The sequence below is a fragment of the Oncorhynchus clarkii genome, chromosome 13 (genome assembly GCF_045791955.1).
Source record: "Oncorhynchus clarkii lewisi isolate Uvic-CL-2024 chromosome 13, UVic_Ocla_1.0, whole genome shotgun sequence".
NCBI lineage: Eukaryota > Metazoa > Chordata > Actinopteri > Salmoniformes > Salmonidae > Oncorhynchus > Oncorhynchus clarkii.
Genome location: NC_092159.1, coordinates 4,066,404 through 4,084,871, shown reverse-complemented (window position 1 = coordinate 4,084,871; position 18,468 = coordinate 4,066,404). Strand labels below are relative to the sequence as shown.

The following is an 18,468-nucleotide window of genomic DNA, read 5'->3' as shown; positions in this document are numbered from 1 at the left end:
GCCACAAACACAACCCTTGTTGTTGTTACTAACATGTTCGCCACAAACACCACCCTTGTTGTTGTTACTAACATGTTCGCCACAAACACAACCCTTGTTGTTGTTACTAACATGTTCGCCACAAACACCACCCTTGTTGTTGTTACTAACATGTTCGCCACAAACACCACCCTTGTTGTTGTTACTAACATGTTCGCCACAAACACCACCCTTGTTGTTGTTACTAACATGTTCACCACAAACACCACCCTTGTTGTTGTTACTAACATGTTCGCCACAAACACCACCCTTGTTGTTGTTACTAACATGTTCGCCACAAACACCACCCTTGTTGTTGTTACTAACATGTTCGCCACAAACACAACCCTTGTTGTTGTTACTAACATGTTCGCCACAAACACCACCCTTGTTGTTGTTACTAACATGTTCGCCACAAACACCACCCTTGTTGTTGTTACTAACATGTTCGCCACAAACACCACCCTTGTTGTTGTTACTAACATGTTCGCCACAAACACCACCCTTGTTGTTGTTACTAACATGTTCGCCACAAACACCACCCTTGTTGTTGTTACTAACATGTTCGCCACAAACACAACCCTTGTTGTTGTTACTAACATGTTCGCCACAAACACAACCCTTGTTGTTGTTACTAACATGTTCGCCACAAACACCACCCTTGTTGTTGTTACTAACATGTTCGCCACAAACACCACCCTTGTTGTTGTTACTAACATGTTCGCCACAAACACCACCCTTGTTGTTGTTACTAACATGTTCGCCACAAACACCACCCTTGTTGAATACACACCTGGTTTCTAAATAAGACTGAAGCCCAGCAGCTCTCTGGACCTCCAGGAGCCGGGTCAGTAGCCTACAGTAACCCAGCAGCTCTCTGGACCTCCAGGAGCCGGGTCAGTAGCCTGTAGTAACCCAGCAGCTCTCTGGCCCTCCAGGAGCCGGGTCAGTAGCCTGCAGTAACCCAGCAGCTCTCTGGCCCTCCAGGAGCCGGGTCAGTAGCCTGCAGTAACCCAGCAGCTCTCTGGCCCTCCAGGAGCCGGGTCAGTAGCCTGCAGTAACCCAGCAGCTCTCTGGCCCTCCAGGAGCCGGGTCAGTAGCCTGCAGTAACCCAGCAGCTCTCTGGACCTCCAGGAGCCGGGTCAGTAGCCTGCAGTAACCCAGCAGCTCTCTGGCCCTCCAGGAGCCGGGTCAGTAGCCTGCAGTAACCCAGCAGCTCTCTGGCCCTCCAGGAGCCGGGTCAGTAGCCTGCAGTAACCCAGCAGCTCTCTGGCCCTCCAGGAGCCGGGTCAGTAGCCTGCAGTAACCCAGCAGCTCTCTGGCCCTCCAGGAGCCGTCTCAGTAGCCTGCAGTAACCTCTTCCTGCCACCGGGGGGGGACTACTGTGACCAATATTTATATATTTTTTTATCCTTTATTTAACCAGGCAAGTCAGTTAAGAACTAATTCTTATTTACAATGACAGTCTAACAGGGAGCAGTGGGTTAACTGGCATGGTTACTTTCGGTTACTGGTCCAACGCTCTAACCACTAGGCTAGCTGCCAGCCCTACACTCTAACCACTAGACTAACTGCCGCCCCTACACTCTAACCACTAGGCTACCTGCCACCCCTACACTCTAACCACTAGACTAACTGCCACCCCTACACTCTAACCACTAGGCTACCTGCCACTCCTACATTCTAACCACTAGGCTACCTGCCGCCCCTACACTCTAACCACTAGGCTACCTGCCACCCCTACACTCTAACCACTAAACTACCTGCCGCCCCTACACTCTAACCACTAGGCTACCTGCCTCTAACCACTAGGCTACCTGCCGCCCCTACACTCTAACCACTAGGCTACCTGCCTCTAACCACTAGGCTACCTGCCGCCCCTACACTCTAACCACTAGGCTACCTGCCTCTAACCACTAGGCTACCTGCCGCCCCTACACTCTATCCACTAGGCTACCTGCCACTCCTACACTCTAACCACTAGGCTACCTGCCACCCCTACACTCTAACCACTAAACTACCTGCCGCCCCTACACTCTAACCACTAGGCTACCTGCCTCTAACCACTAGGCTACCTGCTACCCCTACATTCTAACCACTAGGCTACCTGCCGCCCCTACACTCTAACCACTAGGCTACCTGCCACCCCTACACTCTAACCACTAAACTACCTGCCGCCCCTACACTCTAACCACTAGGCTACCTGCCTCTAACCACTAGGCTACCTGCCGCCCCTACACTCTAACCACTAGGCTACCTGCCGCCCCCTACACTCTAACCACTAGGCTACCTGCCGCCCCTACACTCTAACCACTAGGCCACCTGCCACCCCTACACTCTAACCACTAGACTACCTGCCACCCCTACACTCTAACCACTAGGCTACCTGCCACCCCTACACTCTAACCACTAGGCTACTCTGCCACCCCTACACTCTAACCACTAGGCTACCTGCCGCCCCTACACTCTAACCACTAGGTTACCTGCCGCCCCTACACTCTAACCACCAGGCTACCTGCCACCCCTACATTCTAACCACTAGTCTACCTGCCCCCCTACACTCTAACCACTAGGCTACCTGCCCCCTACACTCTAACCACTAGGCTACCTGCCGCCCCTACACTCTAACCACTAGACTACCTGCCACCCCTACACTCTAACCACTAGGCTACCTGCCGCCCCCTACACTCTAACCACTAAGTTACCTGCCGCCCCTACACTCTAACCACTAGGCTACCTGCCACCCCTACATTCTAACCACTAGGCTACCTGCCACCCCTACACTCTAACCACTAGACTACCTGCCACCCCTACACTCTAACCACTAGGCTACCTGCCACCCCTACACTCTAACCACTAGACTAACTGCCACCCCTACACTCTAACCACTAGGCTACCTGCCACTCCTACATTCTAACCACTAGGCTACCTGCCGCCCCTACATTCTAACCACTAGGCTACCTGCCACCCCTACACTCTAACCACTAAACTACCTGCCGCCCCTACACTCTAACCACTAGGCTACCTGCCTCTAACCACTAGGCTACCTGCCGCCCCTACACTCTAACCACTAGGCTACCTGCCTCTAACCACTAGGCTACCTGCCGCCCCTACACTCTAACCACTAGGCTACCTGCCTCTAACCACTAGGCTACCTGCCGCCCCTACACTCTAACCACTAGGCTACCTGCCACTCCTACACTCTAACCACTAGGCTACCTGCCACCCTACACTCTAACCACTAGGCTACCTGCTACCCCTACATTCTAACCACTAGGCTACCTGCCGCCCCTACACTCTAACCACTAGGCTACCTGCCACCCCTACACTCTAACCACTAAACTACCTGCCGCCCCTACACTCTAACCAATAGGCTACCTGCCTCTAACCACTAGGCTACCTGCCGCCCCTACACTCTAACCACTAGGCTACCTACCTCTAACCACTAGGCTACCTGCCGCCCCTACACTCTAACCACTAGGCTACCTGCCTCTAACCACTAGGCTACCTGCCGCCCCTACACTCTAACCACTAGGCTACCTGCCGCCCCCTACACTCTAACCACTAGGCTACCTGCCACCCCTACACTCTAACCACTAGATTACCTGCCACCCCTACACTCTAACCACTAGGCTACCCTGCCACCCCTACACTCTAACCACTAGGCTACCTGCCGCCCCTACACTCTAACCACTAGGTTACCTGCCGCCCCTACACTCTAACCACTAGGCTACCTGCCACCCCTACATTCTAACCACTAGTCTACCTGCCCCCCTACACTCTAACCACTAGGCTACCTGCCACCCCTACACTCTAACCACTAGGTTACCTGCCGCCCCTACACTCTAACCACTAGACTACCTGCCACCCCTACACTCTAACCTATTGGCTACCTGCCACCCCTACACTCTAACCACTAGGCTACCTGCCTCTAACCACTAGGCTACCTGCCACCCCAACACTCTAACCACTAGGCTACCTGCCTCTAACCACTAGGCTACCTGCCTCTAACTACTAGGCTACCTGCCACCCCTACACTCTAACTTATTGGCTACCTGCCACCCCTACACTCTAACCTATTGGCTACCTGCCACCCCTACACTCTAACCTATTGGCTACCTGCCACCCCTACACTCTAACCACCAGGCTACATGCCACCCCTACACTCTAACCACTAGGCTACCTGCCACCCCTACACTCTAACCTATTGGCTACCTGCCGCCCCTACACTCTAACCACTAGGCTACCTGCCTCTAACCACTAGGCTACCTGCCATCCCTACACTCTAACCTATTGGCTACCTGCCACCCCTACACTCTAACCTATTGGCTACCTGCCACCCCTACACTCTAACCACCAGGCTACATGCCACCCCTACACTCTAACCACTAGGCTACCTGCCACCCCTACACTCTAACCACTAGGCTACCTGCCGCCCCTACACTCTAACCACTAGGCTACCTGCCACCCCTACACTCTAACCACTAGTCTACCTGCCCCCCATGTAAAAGTCTGCATTATGTCTTTAGTTCCAATGAGATGGAGACCCATGAACAGATGTGTGTGTGTGTGTGTGTGTTTGTGTGTGTGTGTGTGTGTGTGTGTGTGTGTGTGTGTGTGTGTGTGTGTGTGTGTGTGTGTGTGTGTGTGTGTGTGTGTGTGTGTGTGTAGTTCCAGGCAGGTGGAGTCCAACTAACAGGACCAGTGATATCAGCCCAGGAGGCTCAAGCCCAGGCCATCCTACAACAGACCAAGGTAAAGACAGTAACATCACCTTATATTTGACCATAATATACTGTTACAGCAGACCACAGTGATGACCATAATATAACCATATATAACCACATTATAACCATATTATAACCATATTATAACCATATTATAACCATAATATAACCATAATATAACCATATTATAACCATATTATAACCATATTATAACCATAGTATAACCATATTATAACCATATTATAACCATAATATAACAATTAATAACCATAATATATAATAACCATAATATAACCATAATATAACCATATTATAACCATATTATAACCATATTATAATAACCATAATATAACAATTAATAACCATAATATAACAATTAATAACCATAATATATAATAACCATAATATAACCATAATATAACCATATTATAACCATATTATAACCATATTATAACCATAATATAACCATATTATAACCATATTATAACCATAATATAACAATTAATAACCATAATCTGCCCATAATATAACCATAATATAACCATATTATAACCATATTATAACCATAATATAACCATAATATAACCATAATATAACCATATTATAACCATATTATAACCATATTATAACCATAATATAACAATTAATAACCATATTATAACCATATTATAACCATATTATAACCATAATATAACCATATTATAACCATATTATAACCATAATATAACAATTAATAACCATAATCTGACCATAATATAACCATAATATAACCATATTATAACCATATTATAACCATATTATAACCATAATATAACCATAATATAACCATATTATAACCATATTATAACCATAATATAACCATATTATAACCATATTATAACCATAATATAACAATTAATAACATAATATAACCATAATATAACCATAATATAACAGTTAATAACCATAATATAACCATATATATAACCATATATAACCATAATATAACCATAATATAACCATATATAACCATAATATAACCATATTATAACCATATTATAACCATATTATAACCATAATATAACAATTAATAACAATAATATAACCATAATATAACCATAATATAACAGTTAATAACCATAATATAACCATATATAATCATAATATAACCATAATATAACCATATATAACCATAATATAACCATAATATAACCATAATATAACCATAATATAACCATATATAACCATAGTATAACCATAATATAACCATAATATAACCATATTATAACCATAATATAACCATAGTATAACCATAATATAACCATAATATAACCAACCATACTGCTACAGCAGGCCACTCTGATGACCATATCTGACATGAATGTGACCACTGGCACTGTTATACTGTAAGGAACAACCAATGTGTTAGACTTCACTACCTTTGAGGAGTTCCCAGTTCTCTAACATCTCTCTCTCTCTCTCTCTCTCTCTCTCTCTCTCTCTTTTCTCTCTCTCTCTCTCTCTCTCTCTCTCTCTCTCGCTCTCTCTATAGTTGTCTATGAAGGGACCACCTGGACCACTAGGCCTTATGGGACGCCCTGGACCGCTGGTGAGGATACATGTCCATGTCCAGCTGGTGTTAGCATGGTGGCTAACTGTGACATGTTTTCCTATAGGAAATGCTAACAGTCCACTGTCTTCTAAGAGTTTCTGTTTAGCCTTAATCAAGGTTCTAGTGAACTAAGGGTGGAGAAAAAGCTTGCAAGAGCTTCCTGATTTAACCTCTGACCTCTCTGTTTCCAGGGTAACTCGGGTCCGTCGGGGCTGAAGGGAGTAGCCGGGGAGATGGGACCAGCAGTAAGTCATATTGCCATGACGACACATGGCATGTCTGATTAGAGTCATGGATGACATCTTATGGCCATCTGATGATCAATCCATCTCTCCCTTAAGTTTCACTATCTCTCGCCCCCCCTCTCCCTCTCTCTCTTTCTCTCCCTCTCCCCCCCTCTCTCTCCCCCCCTCTCCCCCCCCCTCTCTCTCTCTCTCTCTTTCCCTCTCGCCCCCCCCTCTCTCACTCTCTCTCTCTCTCTCTCTCTCTCTATCCCTCTCTCCCTCTCCCCCCACTCTCTCTCTCTCTCTCTCTCTCCCTCTCTCCCTCTCCCCCCACTCTCTCTCTCTCTCTCTCTCTCTCCCTCTCTCTCTCTCCCCCCCTCCCTCTCTCTCTCTCCCTCTCCCTCTCGCCCCCCCCCCTCTCTCTCCCTCCACAGGGTTCTAGAGGTATTATGGGCCAAGCAGGGATGAATGGAAAGTCAGGGAAGAGGGTGAGACTCTCTCTGTCTAACAAGACTGTTCAGTGTGCAGATAGACATTTCAAATACTATTTCAGTACGTTACATTCGTATGCAAACAACACCACAACGTGTGTGTGTGTGTGTGTCTGTGTGTGTGTGTGTGTCTGTGTGTGTGTGTGTGTGTGTGTGTGTGTCTGTGTGTGTGTGTGTGTGTGTGTGTGTGTGTGTGTCTGTGTCTGTGTCTGTGTCTGTGTCTGTGTCTGTGTGTCTGTGTCTGTGTCTGTGTCTGTGTGTGTGTGTGTGTGTGTGTGTGTCTGTGTCTGTGTGTGTGTGTCTGTGTGTGTCTGTGTGTGTGTGTCTGTGTGTGTGTGTGTGTGTGTTCCAGGGTCGAGCTGGGACAGATGGGAACAGGGGTGCTCCGGGTGAGACCGGTGGGAAGGTGAGAGAGGATAGAACCTACTCTGATTGGCTTACTGTATCTTATTCTCTATGCTGACTGTACAGTATGTATATATATCCATCTCTTATTCTCTATGCTGACTGTACAGTATGTATTTATCTGTATCTTATTCTCTATGCTGACTGTACATACAGTATGTACATAAACCCATCTCTTATTCTCTATGCTGACTGTACAGCATGTACATAAACCCATCTCTTATTCTCTATGCTGACTGTACAGTATGTACAGTGGGGCAAAAAAAATATATTTAGTCAGCCACCAATTGTGCAAGTTCTCCCACTTAAAAAGATGAGAGAGGCCTGTAATTTTCATCATAGGTACACTTCAACTATGACAGACAAAAAATCCAGAAAATCACATTGTAGGATTTTTAATGCATTTATTTGCAAATGATGGTGGAAAATAAGTATTTCAACTATGTAAAGAAAAAAGTATTTAATAATAATATTTCATTCATTCAGATCTAGGATGTGTTATTTTAGTGTTCCCTTTATTTTTTTAAGCAGTGTCTATAAACCCTATCCAGCTCTCCTTCAAACTCACTAACTTCTGCAACTGGTCCTATGAACGGGATAGTCTGAGGGAATAACCCTCCTTTCTCTATTTCTCCTTGTTCCCTCTGTTCTCTCTGTTCTCTCTCTATTCTCTCTCTCTCTGTTCTCTCTTTCTCTCTGTTCTCTCTCTCTCTGTTCTCTCTCTCTCTCTCTCTGTTCTCTCTGTTCTCTCTGATCTCTCTGTTCTCTCTCTCTCTCTGTCTCTCTCTCTCTCTCTCTCTCGCTCTCTCTCTCTCTCTCTCTCTCTCAGGGTGACAGGGGTTTTGATGGCTTGCCAGGTCTTCCAGGACACAAGGGACACAGGGTGAGTAACTGTTTGTTTCAACTTTCTATCTTTGATAACGTGACTGCCATGATTATTCTCTTAACCTGTCCTGTGTATGTAATGTGTTCTCTCTCTCTGTTCTCTGTTCTCTGTTCTCTCTGTTCTCTCTGTTCTCTCTCTCCCCCTCCCCCCTCGCTCTCTCTCTCTCTCTCTCTCTGCCTCTCAGGGGGAGATAGGAAAACCAGGCCCCCACGGTACTCTTGGGCTGTCAGGAGAGAGGGTAAGACATTTGTGTGTGTATGTGTTCTACATATTAACGTGTGTGTGTGTGTTTTACATATTAACGTGTATGTGTGTGTTTTACATATTAACGTGTGAGTGTGTGTTTTACATATTAACGTGTGTGTGTGTGTGTGTGTGTTTTACATATTAACGTGTGTGTGTGTGTGTGTTTTACATATTAACGTGTATGTGTGTGTTTTACATATTAACGTGTGTGTGTGTGTGTGTGTGTTTTACATATTAACGTGTATGTGTGTGTTTTACATATTAACGTGTGTGTGTTGCATGTGCTTATTTACTGTATGTGTGTTTTAGGGTTCAGAAGGACAACCAGGACCAAGAGGACAGCCAGGTGATGCTGTGAGTGTTCACACACGCTCGCAGACGCACACACTGGAAAATTACTATTGATTGGTTTATAATTGATTGCTGTGTGATCGTAAAACCTTTGATCTTTGACCTCCAGGGTTCCAGAGGGTTGAACGGACCCAGAGGTCACACTGGCCCTACAGGTCAGCCTGTGAGTATGACCTTTCACCTTTGACCCTATCTCTGACCGTAACCAGTCTGACTCTATCTACAGCATTTCCCCCTCATCCTAGTCCTCATCCAAGCCTGAGAAAATAGACATCGTCCCAAATGGCACCCAATTCCCTATTTGGTGCCTTCTGGACCCTGGTCAAAGTGACTCTGCACTCTGCAGTTTGGAATGCAGAAATACCTCATCCTTACTGTAGACATAAAGACTTCATCCTTACTATACTGTAGACCTAAAGACGTCATCCTTACTATACTGTAGACCTAAAGACTTCATCCTTACTATACTGTAGACCTAAAGACGTCATCCTTACTATACTGTAGACCTGAAGACTTCATCCTTACTATACTGTAGACCTGAAGACTTCATCCTTACTATACTGTAGACCTACAGACTTCATCCTTACTATACTGTAGACCTACAGACTTCATCCTTACTATACTGTAGACATAAAGACTTCATCCTTACTATACTGTAGACCTGAAGACTTCATCCTTACTATACTGTAGACCTGAAGACTTCATCCTTACTATACTGTAGACCTACAGACTTCATCCTTACTATACTGTAGACATAAAGACTTCATCCTTACTATACTGTAGACCTGAAGACTTCATCCTTACTATACTGTAGACCTACAGACTTCATCCTTAATATACTGTAGACCCACAGACCTCATCCTTACTATACTGTAGACCTACAGACTTCATCCTTACTATACTGTAGACCTACAGACCTCATCCTTACTATACTGTAGACCTAAAGACTTCATCCTTACTATACTGTAGACCTACAGACTTCATCCTTACTATACTGTAGACCTACAGACCTCATCCTTACTATACTGTAGACCTACAGACTTCATCCTTACTATACTGTAGACATAAAGACTTCATCCTTACTATACTGTAGACCTACAGACCTCATCCTTACTATACTGTAGACCTACATACTTCATCCTTACTATACTGTAGACCTACAGACTTCATCCTTACTATACTGTAAACCTACAGATTTCATCCTTACTATACTGTAGACCTACAGACTAGCATCCTTACTGTACTGTAGACCTACAGACTTCGTCCTTACTATACTGTAGACCTACAGACTTCCTCCTTACTATACTGTAGACCTACAGACCTCATCCTTACTATACTGTATACCTACATACTTCATCCTTACTATACTGTAGACCTACAGACTCCATCCTTACTATACTGTAGACCTACAGACCTCATCCTTACTATACTGTAGACCTAAAGACTTCATCCTTACTATACTGTAGACCTACAGACTTCATCCTTACTATACTGTAGACCTGAAGACTTCATCCTTACTATACTGTAGACCTGAAGACTTCATCCTTACTATACTGTAGACCTACAGACTTCATCCTTACTATACTGTAGACCTACAGACTTCATCCTTACTATACTGTAGACATAAAGACTTCATCCTTACTATACTGTAGACCTGAAGACTTCATCCTTACTATACTGTAGACCTGAAGACTTCATCCTTACTATACTGTAGACCTACAGACTTCATCCTTACTATACTGTAGACATAAAGACTTCATCCTTACTATACTGTAGACCTGAAGACTTCATCCTTACTATACTGTAGACCTACAGACTTCATCCTTAATATACTGTAGACCCACAGACCTCATCCTTACTATACTGTAGACCTACAGACTTCATCCTTACTATACTGTAGACCTACAGACCTCATCCTTACTATACTGTAGACCTAAAGACTTTATCCTTACTATACTGTAGACCTACAGACTTCATCCTTACTATACTGTAGACCTACAGACCTCATCCTTACTATACTGTAGACCTACAGACTTCATCCTTACTATACTGTAGACATAAAGACTTCATCCTTACTATACTGTAGACCTACAGACCTCATCCTTACTATACTGTAGACCTACATACTTCATCCTTACTATACTGTAGACCTACAGACTTCATCCTTACTATACTGTAAACCTACAGATTTCATCCTTACTATACTGTAGACCTACAGACTAGCATCCTTACTGTACTGTAGACCTACAGACTTCGTCCTTACTATACTGTAGACCTACAGACTTCCTCCTTACTATACTGTAGACCTACAGACCTCATCCTTACTATACTGTATACCTACAGACTTCATCCTTACTATACTGTAGACCTACAGACTCCATCCTTACTATACTGTAGACCTACAGACCTCATCCTTACTATACTGTAGACCTAAAGACTTCATCCTTACTATACTGTAGACCTACAGACTTCATCCTTACTATACTGTAGACCTGAAGACTTCATCCTTACTATACTGTAGACCTAAAGACTTCATCCTTACTATACTGTAGACCTACAGACTTCATCCTTACTATACTGTAGACCTACAGACCTCATCCTTACTATACTGTAGACCTACAGACCTCATCCTTACTATACTGTAGACCTACAGACTTCATCCTTACTATACTGTAGACCTAAAGACTTCATCCTTACTATACTGTAGACCTACAGATGTCATCCTTACTGTACTGTAGACCTACAGACTTCCTCCTTACTATACTGTAGACCTACAGACTTCATCCTTACTATACTGTAGACCTAAAGACTTCATCCTTACTATACTGTAGACCTACAGACTTCATCCTTACTATACTGTAGACCTACAGACCTCATCCTTACTATACTGTATACTGTAGACCTACAGACTTCATCCTTACTATACTGTAGACCTACAGACTTCATCCTTACTATACTGTAGACCTACAGACTTCATCCTTACTATACTGTAGACCTACAGACTTCCTCCTTACTATACTGTAGACCTACAGACTTCCTCCTTACTATACTGTAGACCTAAAGACCTCATCCTTACTATACTGTAGACCTAAAGACGTCATCCTTACTATACTGTAGACCTAAAGACCTCATCCTTACTATACTGTAGACCTAAAGGCTTTGTAGTTGTAGCTCCAGTTCTCATTAAAACAAGAACCCTGACCTCAACTCCAACCTGTCTCCACTTGCTGCTAACAAACTATGTTATGGTAATGATACATATGTTGACGTTACATTAGCATCACATTAAACATGTTAACATGTTTATCAGATTAGAAGACGTTAGGTATGCTTCTGTCTGTCTGCCAATATAACACCTTTTAACTTGTAGTCTGTGACCTGCGGGTGTTACATGTTGGTTACACCTGTTCTAACCACACACACACACACACACACACACACACACACACACACACACACACACACACACACACACACACACACACACACACACACACACACACACACACACACACCTAGCAGAACAACTTCAATGCCTGAAGGCCTCACAGCCTGGTCTGATACCTGAATGTTTACTGCATCTATAAAGCTGTTGTTTCCTGGTGGAAGGAAGCCCTGCCAGCTCCCTCAGTTAGCTACAGCCTCACAGCCTGGTCTGATACCTGAATGTTTACTGGACAGACAACACTAATGACAATCTATCTCTTCTTCAGTATCTCTTCTTCCAACTTATTTGGTTGATTGACAGTTGTCCCTCTCTCCTCTTTCCCCTGTTTCCCCTATCCCCTCTCTCCTTTTGCTCCTCTTCTCTTTCCTCCCTCCCCTCTCTCCTTTTTCTCCCCTTCTCTTTCCTCCCTCCCCAATCTCCCCCTCTTCCCCCCTCTCTGGCCTGTCTCCCCATCTTCCCCCCTCTCTGGCCTGGCCTGTCTCCCTCTCTCTGGCCTGCCTCCCCCTCTCTGGCCTGTCTCCCCCTCTCTGGCCTGTCTCCCCCTCTCTGGCCTGTCTCTCCCTCTCTGGCCTGTCTCTCCCTCTCTGGCCTGTCTCTCCCTCTCTGGCCTGTCTCCCCCTCTCTGGCCTGTCTCTCCCTCCCTGGCTTGTCTCCCCCTCTCTGGCCTGTCTCCCCCTCTCTGGCCTGTCTCTCCCTCTCTGGCCTGTCTCTCCCTCTCTGGCCTGTCTCTCCCTCTCTGGCCTGTCTCTCCCTCTCTGGCCTGTCTCCCCCTCTCTGGCCTGTCTCTCCCTCTCTGGCCTGTCTCTCCCTCTCTGGCCTGTCTCTCCCTCTCTGGCCTGTCTCCCCCTCTCTGGCCTGTCTCCCCCTCTCTGGCCTGTCTCCCCCTCTTCCCCCCTCTCTGGCCTGTCTCCCCCTCTCTGGCCTGTCTCCCCCTCTCTGGCCTGTCTCTCCCTCTCTGGCCGGTCTCCCCCTCTCTGGCCTGTCTCTCACTCTCTGGCCTGTCTCCCCCTCTCTCGCCTGTCTCCCCCTCTCTGGCCTGTCTCCCCCTCTCTGGCCTGTCTCTCCCTCTCTGGCCTGTCTCCCCCTCTCTGGCCTGTCTCTCCCTCTCTGGCCTGTCTCTCCCTCTCTGGCCTGTCTCCCCCTCTTCAGGGAATCCGAGGAGTGGATGGAATCCAAGGTTCTAAGGGAAACTTGGTGAGTGTGACAACTGAGACGTTCTAGAACCCCAACTGTTCATTCTAGAACCCTGTGTTTACATCAACTGGAAGAGTGGTGTCTATGATGTCATTTCCTCTGTCTACAGGGACCTCCGGGAGAGATGGGAGCATCCGGGCAGCAAGGAAACCCTGGGTTGCAGGTACACACACACACACATACAAACACACACACTAGTGATGCGCTGGTTGACTCCGACAGACTCCGCGAGGCGGGTGGGTTTAGCTTCATGGAATATTGTGTGGATGAATAGCGGGTGGGTGGTGGGCAGGTTGAATAAAGAGAAAACAAGTCATATCTATAGGCTATAGTGAAGGTTTTTCTGTCATAATTTCTATCTGTTTTTAGTGCCGGAGCCTCAGCCTCAGCTATAGCTAATAACTATATATAATAATATAATAACTGTAATGGCCCAGATACACACCACTGAGACAGAAAGGACCACGACAGACTTTAATTCAATAAGAGCAAAGCTGTGAAGTGGATAGTTGAAAATAAATATAACGGAGGACCAGAACAGTAGTGTAATGTTTGGGAAAGACTTGGTGAAGTGGTTAAAAGAGGACGATGGCACGTCAAGGGAGCTGTACTGTTCAGATGGGTTCAATGGAACAGGAGCCTGACTGACACCTGGATACCGACTGTAGGTCTATAACCTCTCACATAGTCTATAACCTCTCACATAGTCTATAACCTCTCACATAGTCTATAACCTCTCACATAGTCTATAACCTCTCACATAGTCTATAAACTCTCACATAGTCTATAACCTCTCACATAGTCTAATATCATATTAACTGTAGGTCTAAAACCTCTCACATAGTCTATTACCTCTCACATAGTCTATAACCTCTCACATAGTCTATAACCTCTCACATAGTCTATTACCTCTCACATAGTCTATAACCTCTCACAATAGTCTATAACCTCTCACATAGTCTATAACCTCTCACATAGTCTATAACCTCTCACATAGTCTATAATCTCTCACATAGTCTATAACCTCTCACATAGTCTATAACCTCTCACATAGTCTATAACCTCTCACATAGTCTAATATCATATTAACTGTAGGTCTATAACCTCTCACATAGTCTATAACCTCTCACATAGTCTATAACCTCTCAAATAGTCTATAACCTCTCACATAGTCTATAACCTCTCACATAGTCTAAAATCATATTAACTGTAGGTATGTAACCTCTCACATAGTCTATTACCTCTCACATAGTCTATAACCTATCACATAGTCTAATATTATATTAACTGTAGGTCTAAAACCTCTCACATAGTCTATAACCTCTCACATAGTCTATAATCTCTCACATAGTCTATAACCTCTCACATAGTCTATAACCTCTCACATAGTCTATAACCTCTCACATAGTCTAATATCATATTAACTGTAGGTATGTAACCTCTCACATAGTCTATTACCTCTCACATAGTCTATAACCTATCACATAGTCTAATATCATATTAACTGTAGGTATAAAACCTCTCACATAGTCTATAACCTCTCACATAGTCTATAACCTCTCACATAGTCTATAACCTCTCACATAGTCTATAACCTCGCACATAGTCTATAACCTCTCAAATAGTCCATAATCTCTCACATAGTCTAATATCATATTAACTGTAGGTATGTAACCTCTCACATGGTCTATAACCTCTCATACAGTCTATAGCCTCTCACATAGTCTAATATCATATTAACTGTAGGTCTGTAACCTCTCACATAGTCTATAACCTATTACATAGTCTATAACCTCTCACATAGTCTATAACCTCTCACATAGTCTATAACCTCTCACATAGTCTAATACATGAACTCCTACGGAATGAAGCATTTCTTGCAGTAAAATGAAACACCAAATGTACATTTTGACTTGGAAACAGGAGTGGAGAAATATTATTTATTTCGGCATCTTGAGAGAGTGAATGAGCGGTTAGGGACCGTCTGTAAAGGTGTTGTCTTTATCAGTGTCATAAAACCACATAAAATATGCATCCAAGCCAAACTACAATTTTATCAAAAACATGTCGGGTCTTTTTAAAACAACTTTTAACTTTCTTAAATACCGTTTCAGTTGGAAATTTTGCGCAGGAATTTTTTCCCGTTTTGTTTAAAAGTTTTCACATTTTCTCCCCGGTCCCTAAATGTCTTTGCTGCGCGAGAGAAGCAGAGATGAAATAGGAAAGAGATAACAAACCTATGTCAACTAGATCGAAGCATTCATTCACTTGATTTATGACGTTTATTCTGGCGAGCAAGGGGTTTTTTAGTCATCTAGGGCAGCCACACCCTTCTCATTAACCTGCGGTGAGTTATTCACAATTTTCGATGAACAAATAAGGTTTTATATGTAAGATGGTTAAATAAAGAGCAAAATTATTGATTATTATTATTTTTATTATTATGTATTATTATTTGTGCCCTGGTCCTATAAGAGCTCTTCGTCACTTCCCACGAGCCGGGTTGTGATGACAACTCTCACTCATTCTTATGTTTAATAAATGTATCACGTAGTGTGTGTTTGGCAGGCTTACAATGATGGTAAAAACAACAACATTTGAGAGTGCGCTGACCCTGGTGCTAGAGGGGGTACATCTGGAGGTTTTAGTGTTTGAAGGGGTACAGGACTATATAGTTTTAGAGGGGGTACATCTGGAGGTTTTAATGTTTGAAGGGGTACAGGACTATATAGTTTTAGAGGGGGTACATCTGGAGGTTTTAATGTTTGAAGGGGTACAGGACTATATAGATTTAGAGGGGGTACATCTGGAGGTTGAATGTTTGAAGGGGTACAGGACTATATAGATTTAGAGGGGGTACAGCTGGAGGTTTGAATGTTTGAAGGGGTACAGGACTATATAGTTTTAGAGGGGGTACAGCTGGAGGTTTTAATGTTTGAAGGGGTACAGGACTATATAGTTTTAGAGGGGGTACAGCTGGAGGTTTTAATGTTTGAAGGGGTACAGGACTATATAGTTTTAGAGGGGGTACATCTGGAGGTTTGAATGTTTGAAGGGGTACAGGACTATATAGTTTTAGAGGGGGTACAGCTGGAGGTTTGAATGTTTGAAGGGGTACGGGACTGTATAGATTTAGAGGAGGTACAGATGGAGGTTTGAATGTTTGAAGGGGTACAGGACTATATAGTTTTAGAGGGGGTACAGCTGGAGGTTTGAATGTTTGAAGGGGTACAGGACTATATAGTTTTAGAGGGGGTACAGCTGGAGGTTTGAATGTTTGAAGGGGTACGGGACTATATAGTTTTAGAGGGGGTACAGCTGGAGGTTTGAATGTTTGAAGGGGTACGGGACTATATAGATTTAGAGGGGGTACAGCTGGAGGTTTGAATGTTTGAAGGGGTACAGGACTTTATAGTTTTAGAGGGGGTACAGCTGGAGGTTTTAATGTTTGAAGGGGTACAGGACTATATAGTTTTAGAGGGGGTACAGCTGGAGGTTTTAATGTTTGAAGGGGTACAGGACTATATAGTTTTAGAGGGGGTACATCTGGAGGTTTGAATGTTTGAAGGGGTACAGGACTATATAGTTTTAGAGGGGGTACAGCTGGAGGTTTGAATGTTTGAAGGGGTACGGGACTGTATAGATTTAGAGGAGGTACAGATGGAGGTTTGAATGTTTGAAGGGGTACAGGACTATATAGTTTTAGAGGGGGTACAGCTGGAGGTTTGAATGTTTGAAGGGGTACAGGACTATATAGTTTTAGAGGGGGTACAGCTGGAGGTTTGAATGTTTGAAGGGGTACGGGACTATATAGTTTTAGAGGGGGTACAGCTGGAGGTTTGAATGTTTGAAGGGGTACAGGACTATATAGTTTTAGAGGGGGTACAGCTGGAGGTTTGAATGTTTGAAGGGGTACAGGACTATATAGTTTTAGAGGGGGTACAGCTGGAGGTTTTAATGTTTGAAGGGGTACAGGACTATATAGTTTTAGAGGGGGTACAGCTGGAGGTTTGAATGTTTGAAGGGGTACGGGACTATATAGATTTAGAGGGGGTACAGCTGGAGGTTTGAATGTTTGAAGGGGTACGGGACTATATAGATTTAGAGGGGGTACAGCTGGAGGTTTGAATGTTTGAAGGGGTACAGGACTATATAGTTTTAGAGGGGGTACAGCTGGAGGTTTGAATGTTTGAAGGGGTACGGGACTATATAGATTTAGAGGGGGTACAGCTGGAGGTTTGAATGTTTGAAGGGGTACAGGACTACATAAAGTTTGGGAACCACTGGTCTAGGACAACAAGTAATGGCAGAAGTGAAGCTGCATGTATCTAAGTATAGACCCAAGTTGACTTACAAAGAGCCTTCCAAAATGTCAGAAATTATAAGCAGAAACAGAGGTCTGTCTAAAAAGGTCTGTCAACATTGTTTGACACCATCTCTGACTGTACAGTGCATTTTCTATATTAGCAGGTTAGGGTCAGGTTAGGGTCAGGTTAGGGTTAGGTTAGGGTCAGGTTAGGGCCAGGTTAGGGTCAGGTTAGGGTCAGGTTCGTCACATGTAGTCAGGCTTTGGCCAATGGGTAATTAGCGGGCGGGTGAACAAACAGCATCTGACCTTCATTATCACACACACCGACACACTCTTAACTCCCTCTCTCTGTCTGTCTCTAACAGGGGTTTCCTGGTTCTCAGGGCCTGGTAGGCTTGCCAGGACTTAAGGTAGGACTGCCCTAAATATGTTGTCAACATATACTGTATATTAAACATGTCAAAGTTAAGGTAGGCCTGTCCTACCATATTCAACATGTTAAAGTTAAGGTAGGACTGTCCTACCATATTCAACATGTTAAAGTTAAGGTAGGACTGTCCTACCATATTCAACATGTT

General features: G+C 44.2%; 1 protein-coding gene across 1 annotated transcript in view; it reads left to right on the top strand.

Moving 5' to 3' along the window:
• Nucleotides 1-18,468, top strand: part of LOC139424280 (collagen alpha-1(XI) chain-like) — an 88,974-nt gene that overhangs the window by 27,584 nt on the left and 42,922 nt on the right. The window contains exons 12-23 of the mRNA XM_071175970.1: nucleotides 4,690-4,773; nucleotides 6,277-6,333; nucleotides 6,528-6,581; nucleotides 6,995-7,048; nucleotides 7,404-7,457; nucleotides 8,286-8,339; nucleotides 8,527-8,580; nucleotides 8,898-8,942; nucleotides 9,049-9,102; nucleotides 13,537-13,581; nucleotides 13,691-13,744; nucleotides 18,256-18,300. Coding sequence (XP_071032071.1) covers nucleotides 4,690-4,773; nucleotides 6,277-6,333; nucleotides 6,528-6,581; nucleotides 6,995-7,048; nucleotides 7,404-7,457; nucleotides 8,286-8,339; nucleotides 8,527-8,580; nucleotides 8,898-8,942; nucleotides 9,049-9,102; nucleotides 13,537-13,581; nucleotides 13,691-13,744; nucleotides 18,256-18,300 — 654 coding nt within the window. The remainder of the gene's footprint in view (nucleotides 1-4,689; nucleotides 4,774-6,276; nucleotides 6,334-6,527; nucleotides 6,582-6,994; nucleotides 7,049-7,403; nucleotides 7,458-8,285; nucleotides 8,340-8,526; nucleotides 8,581-8,897; nucleotides 8,943-9,048; nucleotides 9,103-13,536; nucleotides 13,582-13,690; nucleotides 13,745-18,255; nucleotides 18,301-18,468) is intronic.